Source organism: Gossypium hirsutum, chromosome D12 (genome assembly GCF_007990345.1).
Source record: "Gossypium hirsutum isolate 1008001.06 chromosome D12, Gossypium_hirsutum_v2.1, whole genome shotgun sequence".
Taxonomy (NCBI): domain Eukaryota; kingdom Viridiplantae; phylum Streptophyta; class Magnoliopsida; order Malvales; family Malvaceae; genus Gossypium; species Gossypium hirsutum.
Window position 1 is genome coordinate 13,820,536 of NC_053448.1, and position 7,589 is coordinate 13,828,124.

General features: G+C 39.3%; 1 protein-coding gene across 1 annotated transcript; it reads right to left on the reverse strand.

The window, feature by feature from the left end:
* Positions 1-2,003: 2,003 nt before the first annotated feature.
* On the reverse strand, positions 2,004-4,838 carry LOC107941014 (uncharacterized). Its single transcript, XM_016874510.2, has 3 exons — positions 4,523-4,838; positions 4,133-4,454; positions 2,004-2,091 (listed from the first exon to the last, which is right to left on the reverse strand). The coding sequence occupies exons 1-3, from the start codon at positions 4,836-4,838 to the stop codon at positions 2,004-2,006; spliced, it is 726 nt and encodes a 241-aa protein (XP_016729999.2).
* Positions 4,839-7,589: the final 2,751 nt, after the last annotated feature.

A 7,589-nucleotide genomic window follows, 5' to 3' on the forward strand; every position in this document is an offset into this window, starting at 1 on the left:
CCTCTAAAACTTGAACCTAGCCCCGAAATTGCCAAAATATTGGCGGAAAGGGCTTAAATCTCAAGAAACCTTTCGGTTTCCAAACGTCAATCCTCGGAGATGACTTCCTCGGCCATCTGCGGTAGTTGGGACTCGAATACAGGTTGTTTTACTTCCTTTTGTATTTATATTTATTTATATGCAGATGAAAAAATAAAAAAAATAAAAACAGTAGACTAAAGTAAAATAGAAAGAAAGATATAGACCTTTGAATCGATTTTTCTGATTTCTTAGTATTGAACTTTTTGTTTTTATTTGCTGTGAAAATTAATGTTTCTCTTATTGATTTCGAATCCGAATCCCTTTTACAGTGTATCAATGACTTTTTTATAGCCATAATAAAATAGAAAATAAAGAAACAAATCGATTTTGATTCAAAATCTTTGATTTTTTCCTTTTTTGCAGTTTCTTGCTGTGCAGGTGAAGATCGGGGATGCGGCTCATGTGGATCCTGGCTACAGCACAAAGGTTTTCTTAGAAACCCTAGGGTTCCGCAACTGATTTGGGCCACGGAGCTTTGGGCCTCTGCTTTATTTCAATTTGGGCCATGTATTCTGGGCCAATTACTTGTTTTGGATTCGACTTTGTAAAATAAATTGGACTGTTTATTTTATTTTATTTATTAAAGGGCCGGAAAAAATTTAGGTATTACAACTGCCCCTCTTTGCTCATTATCGTGTAACGGGAATGGGGTAAAGACTTTTAAAATTGCCAAATTTGGCCCAGCCATGATGTCTTTTGGTACTCTTCTTCAAGTAGCCTTATGCCTTCCTATCACATCTTCAGGGGCATAGGAACTAGTGCTTCAATCTACTCCACTGCAACTTTCAGGAAGATAAGACTTATAACTTCAACTTGAGTCTGCTCCACTGTAACTTCAGGGAGATAAGACTAGACGCGATCTGCTCTCTGCAACTTTAGAGAGATAAGATCTAAGTTTTTAATTTGCTCCACTGCAACTTCAGGGAGATAAGATTTGTCATCTGCAATGTCGGGGAAACAAGATTCACCGTCGTGGCTTCAATCTGCTCCGCTACAACGCCAGGGAAGTAAGATTCACCGTTGTGGTTTCAATCTGCTCCACTGTAATGCTAAAGAGATAGAATTCGCTGCCCACAGCTTTAATCCGCTCCACTTTAGCTAATCCAAGCCTTAACACTAGGGAGATAAGATTCGCCGTCGTGGCTTCAATTTGCTCTGTTACAACGCCAGGGAAGTAAGACTCGCCGTCGCGGCTTCAGTCTTTTAAATTGCAATGTTGAGGAAACAAGATTCGCTATCGTAGCTTCAATCTATTCCACTACACCATCAGGGGAGTAATATTCACCGTCGTGGTTTCAATCTGTTCGACTGTAATGCTAAAGAGATAGGATTTGCTGCCCACAGCCTTAATTCGCTCCACTTCAGCTAATCCAAGCCTTAACGCTAGGGAGATAAGATTCGCCGTCGTGACTTCAATCTGCTCCGCTACAATGCCAGGGAAATAAGATTCGCCGTTGTGGCTTCAATCTTTTCCATTGCAATGTCAAGGCGATAAGACTAAATATCTTCGATCTACTTCAGTGCCAGTACAGGAAGGCAAGATCTTTTATTTTCAATCTACTTCAGTGCCAGTACTCAGGGAGGCAAGGCTGGTGTCTTCGATCTTCTTTACTATCGATGCAGGAAGGCAAAATCTGCTATCTTCAGCCTACTCCACTGCAAACCAAGGAGGCAAGGCCTTGTGATCTCACCGATCTATTCTCTGAGGAACATGACCTGTATAATGAACCTAAATATGCCTAAGATTAGGATGGCATGATCGAAATGCATTAAATGCTCCTAACTAGACATGTGTGAATGGTGTTTGTATGAATGTAGAATGCTATTTTTTGAGAATGATCCCTTTTTTGCTTAAATTATCATTGCTCGAAGTTTATTAAGGCTTTATCACTAATGTGCTATAGCCTTTTGTTTGGCTGGCGTCACCAAAGAAACACTTGACCAGATTGCCCCCCACTGTAAACCTCCAAGTTTGATCCACTAGAATGCAAAATTTGTACCATCTTTCTCCTGTTGTAACCCAAGAGTAAAAAGATTTGGCCTTTTATCAATCCTCTACTATCACAATTTAAAGATACCGAATGTGAAACTCTTTGGTCTCTTACACCATTCCCAGGGTGTCATACCAAATGCTCTTGCACAAACGAAGAATTTTCTTTTAAAGGGAACTTCTTCTTGGTGATTAAAACTTTGCCACCCACAAGATATCTTGACAAAATCTTAGACATTTCAACTTTCAAACTTGGCATGTTCTAAACAATAGTCCAACTTTAGGTTGCTGTATTATTTAGAATCTTTCAGAGTAATATGCAAAACTTCCTTTGTGAAAGTAGATTAGTCCATTAATCATTATTCTAATGCAACATGCTCGCACCGAGATTATGAAAGAAAAATAATTTATTGAGAGCAAGGGTCTTGAAAAGAAAAAGATATTCAAGAACAGTGAAGAATAAAGTATTACAAGAACAAACACATTCTGTATAAGTAATATGAAGACTAGATGCCTTGGATATCGCAGCTTGAACTTCTCCGTGCAAACTAAGAATCATTTTGAATTTAACATGTGTTTAGGAGATCTACAGTACTTCGTTGATGCCCCAAGATGTCGCCTACCTTTTCCTGTTGATTCGGGTATATCAAGCTCATTACATGCCCCAGTCTGGTCAATATTTGAGCCACCCTTTTCAGGTTTTCAACTCAAATCTTCTTTTGGCTCAAGGCGCTCTTTGCGGATTTTCAACTTGGCCTCTCCTTTTTTTTAAAAAGCTTCCTTTGTGAGTTTTCACTTTGATCCCACCCCACTCTTCAGGTGAAATATTTCTTGATTGAATCCGAGTTTACAGGATTCGACAAATTTTTACCATCCATCTCACCCAAAATCAAAGCTCCTCCGAAAAAAGCCTTTTTTACAACATAAGGTCCTTCCCAATTTGGCATCCATTTCCCTCTGAAATACTTCTGCAAAGGGAGAATCTTTCTCAGCACTAAGTCTCCCTCATGAAATTCTCTAGGACGAACCTTCTTATTATAAGCTCGCATCATTCACTTCTGGTACATTTGACCGTGACGAATATCTTTTAGTCTTTTCTCTTCTATCAGGTTCAACTGATCATACCGAGATTGAATCCATTCGGCCTCATCTAGTTTTAGTTCAGCCAATACTCGGAGAGAAGGAATTTCAACCTCAATAGGTAAAACTGCCTCCATCCCATAAACCAAGGAAAAAGGCATTGCCCCAGTAGAAGTTCTGATAGATGTTCGATAAGCAAGAAGAGCGAACGACAACTTCTCATGCCAGTCCTTGTAAGTTTCAGCCATTTTTCCCACAATCTTCTTGATGTTTTTGTTGGTCGCCTCCACTGCACCGTTCATTTTTTTACGATATGGTGATGAATTATGGTGTCTAATATTGAACTGATTGCAGACTTCCGCTATTGTGCTATTGTTCAAATTCAGTGCATTGTCAGATATGATCCTTTCAGGCATTCCATATCGACATATAATCTCTTTCTTTAAAAACTTACTGACTGCTGACTTCGTGACATTCGTGTATGAGGCTGCTTCTACCCACTTAGTGAAATAATCAATAACCACAAAAATGAAATGATGCCCATTAGAAGCCTTCGGTGATATTGGCCCAATGACATCCATACCCCACATGGAGAAAGGCCATGGTGAAGTCATAACGTAAAGAGGTGCAGGAGGTGCGTGCATTTTATCCCCATAAATTTGGCATTTATGACACTTCTTGGCATAATTGATGCAATCTCTTTCCATGGTAGACCAGTAATATCCAAATCTCATGATCTGTCTAGCCATGGTGAATCCGTTAGCGTGTGTTCCACAAACACCCTCATGGACTTCTTCTAAGATTTCCTTAGCCTTTATAGCATCCACGCATCTCAAGAGTACTCGATCTTTTCCCCTTTTGTATAGAATCTCTCCATCTAAGACACAGTCAATAGCTAGTCTCCTCAATGTCCTCTTATCAATCTCCGTTGCCTGATTAGGATATTTGCGATCCTTCACGTATTGCAATATGTCTTGGTACCAAGGGCCATTATCATTCTCCACTTCTTCAATGCTGTAGCAATGGGCCGGGATCTCATAAATACTGATTTGAATGGGCTTCATGTCTTCTAATTTATTCACTTTAATCATGGAGGCTAGTGTAGCCAGAGCATCAGCCATCTGATTTTCTTCACGTGGGAGATACCAGAAAGTGATATTGTCAAACTCTTCAATCAAATCCAGAACCAATCTCTGATAATGGATTAACTTTGGGTGTTTCGTTTCCCATTCTCCTTTTAGCTGGTATATTACCAATGCCGAGTCCCCATATACTTCTAGTGTCTTGATTTTTCGCTCTATGGCTGCCGGATACCCATGATGCAAGCTTCATATTCAGCCATGTTATTGGTGCAATCAAAGTCTAACTTACTGGTGACAGGATGATGATATTTGTTTGGAGATACCAGGATTGCCTCAATCCCATTGCCCAACGCATTTGAAGCTCTGTCAAAGTTCATCCTCCAAGAATCATTTTCTTGAGAATCCTCCTCAGAATTTGCTATATACATTAAGTCTTCATTCAGGAAGTCAAAGTACAGAGGCTCATAGTCTTCTAAAGCTCTGCTAGCCAAGAAATCTGCTATTGCACTCCCTTTGATGGCCTTCTGACTCACATACACTATATCAAATTCGGAGAGTAAGATTTGCCATCTAGCCATTCTTCCATTCAGCGCTGTGGATTCCATCATATACTTTAAAGGGTCTAATTTTGAAATTAACCAAGTCGTATGATAGAGAAAGTATTACCTCAACCTCTTTGTTGCCAAAATCAAGGCACAACATAATTTTTCGATAGACAGATATCTCATCTCGCAATCATTGAATTTCTTACTAAGATAGTATATCGCATTTTCCTTCTTTCCAGTCGCATCATGTTGACCCAACACACATCCCATGGAATTTTCAAACATCATTAAATACAAAATCAAGGGTCTATCTGGGCTAGGTGGTGACAGAACTGGAGTATTGGATAGGTACTGGATTATCTTTTCAAAATTTTTCTGGCATTCTTCATTCCAAACACCAAGATTATGTTTCTTCAAAAAGCGAAATATGGGATCACATTTCTCGGTCAACTGTGAAATGAATCGAGCAATATAATTCAATCTTCCTAAGAAACCTCAATCTTCTTTCTAAGTACGTGGTGGCGATAAATCTTGTATTGCTTTGACTTTGTCTGGGTCAACCTCAATTCCTTTTTCACTAACTACGAAGCCCAACAACTTTCCTGACCTAGCTCCAAAAGTGCATTTTGTCGGATTGATTTTGAGCTGAAACTTCCTTAGTCTTAAGAACAATTTCCTTAGGACCTGTACATGTTCCTCCTCTGTTCTGGATTTGGCTATCATATCATTGACATAAACCTCAATCTCCTTATGAATCGTGTCATGGAACAAGGCTACCATGGCTCTCTGATATGTTCCACCCGCATTATTTAATCTGAATGTTCCCTACAAAGTAATGAATGTAGTCTTTCTCATATCTTCAGGATGCATCTTTATCTGATTATATCCTGAGAAACAATCCATGAAAGAAAAGAGTGAATATCATGCTGTATTATCCACCAAAGTATCAATATGTGGCAATGGGAAATTATCCTTCGGGCTTGCTTTGTTCAAATCTTTGTAATCCACACACATTCGTACTTTTCCATCTTTTTTAGGGACTAGAACGATGTTGGCTACCCATTCAGAATATTTGACCTTCTACAAAATCCCAGCATCAAACTACTTTTTGACCTCCTCTTTTATCTTAAGCACAATATCAGGTCTCATTCTTCTGAGCTTCTGCTGAACTAGCTTACAATCTTCCCTTATAGGTAGATGATGCACTACAATGTCCGTGCTCAACCCGGGCATATCTTGCTATGACCATACGAAGACATCTTTGAATTCCTGGAGTAATTTGACAAGGTCCCGTCTTATCTTTGTGGAAATCTCTGTTCCAATTTTCACCTCTTTCCCTTCTTCTAAGCTCATAGTTTCAATTGTTTCTTTGTGTGGCAGGATCTGTTTCTCTTCCTGTTCTACCATCCTCAACAAGTCCAAGGATAAACCATAATCTACGTCACCTTCAAAGTCATGCGATCCCTCTAAACACATGTTTCGTTTAAAAGGAAACTTTGAATTTGTAGCGGCGTCATTCACGTCATTGATATACAATGACCTAATATGGTTACAAAAGAACGTATGAATTTATGTACCATTATTTGTGCAATATGATTATGAAAGAATAATTAATCTATTTACTTATATGGAAAGAATAAAAGAATATTTGCTTGAAACAATTGCAAAGATATATTTTATTAAAATAATAATATCTAAACATAAGCCTTTTTCACCAAGGAGTTCTTATTATTTCTAGGCTAAAATAACAAGTTTGTTCTGAACATTACTCTGAGAGAGTTCTAAAGACTTCATGTATTTCTTCCGCAGTCCAATTATCTAGAACATTCCCAGGTTCAAAAGGGCAGATATCTAACATGCTTCCTTCATCATTGGCTTTCTCATATATGACATTGATGTGCACATTTTCCAACGTCTCTTCAATGCTTTCTTCAATCAGTACCCTTCTCTCAGAATGAATGGTCCCTCCGGATACGAAGGTTTTGGATATGTGAGGAATGATCATTGGCTCCCACTTGATTTCTTCCCCATTCAGACGTGCCCTTCTTCTTTCTTGCCTCCTTTCCAGCTCCTTCCTTCTCTGCTCTCTATCTGGCTTGTACCCTAAACCAAAGCTGTCTTGTTTCTCTTTTAGTGCAGGGACCCCAATTCCCCCTTGCAGGTATTTCCCTAATCCTCTTCTGGGAAAAGCTCATTTTCCTACCAACAATTGCAAACCCATCTCTATAGTTCTGGATATATTAGGTACCAGAATTTAGCTCCCTTCAGGAACAAATGTTGCATTTACAAACTCCAGAGATCGAAAAGAGCATTCTACCAATTCGTCATTGGTCTCCACATATGGCGACTCGTTGGATACAGCCGCTATAATATCCTCTTTGGTGTTTATTGTCACCAGTCGACCTTCTGATACTAGCTTTAGTTTCTGATGTAATGATGACGGCACAGCCCCCACCGAATGTATCCATGGTCTCCCCAATAAGCAATTGTAGGAGGGTTTAATGTCCATCACGAGGAAATCCACCTCATAAACTGTTGGGCCAATCAATAGGGGTATCTCAATTCTTCCCATGACCTTTCTTTCAGTACCATCAAATGCCCTCACTATGTTTTGGCATGTTTTCATGTGCGAGCTGTCTATGGGAAGCCTGTTAAGTGTGGATAACGACAACACGTTCAAAGCTGATCCATTGTCAATTAACACACCTGGCAAAGTATACCCCTTGCATCGTGTAGTGATATGCAAAGCCTTAGTGGACCCCATGCCTCCAGGTGGTATCTCATCATCGTTGAAGAATATGAAGTTATCAG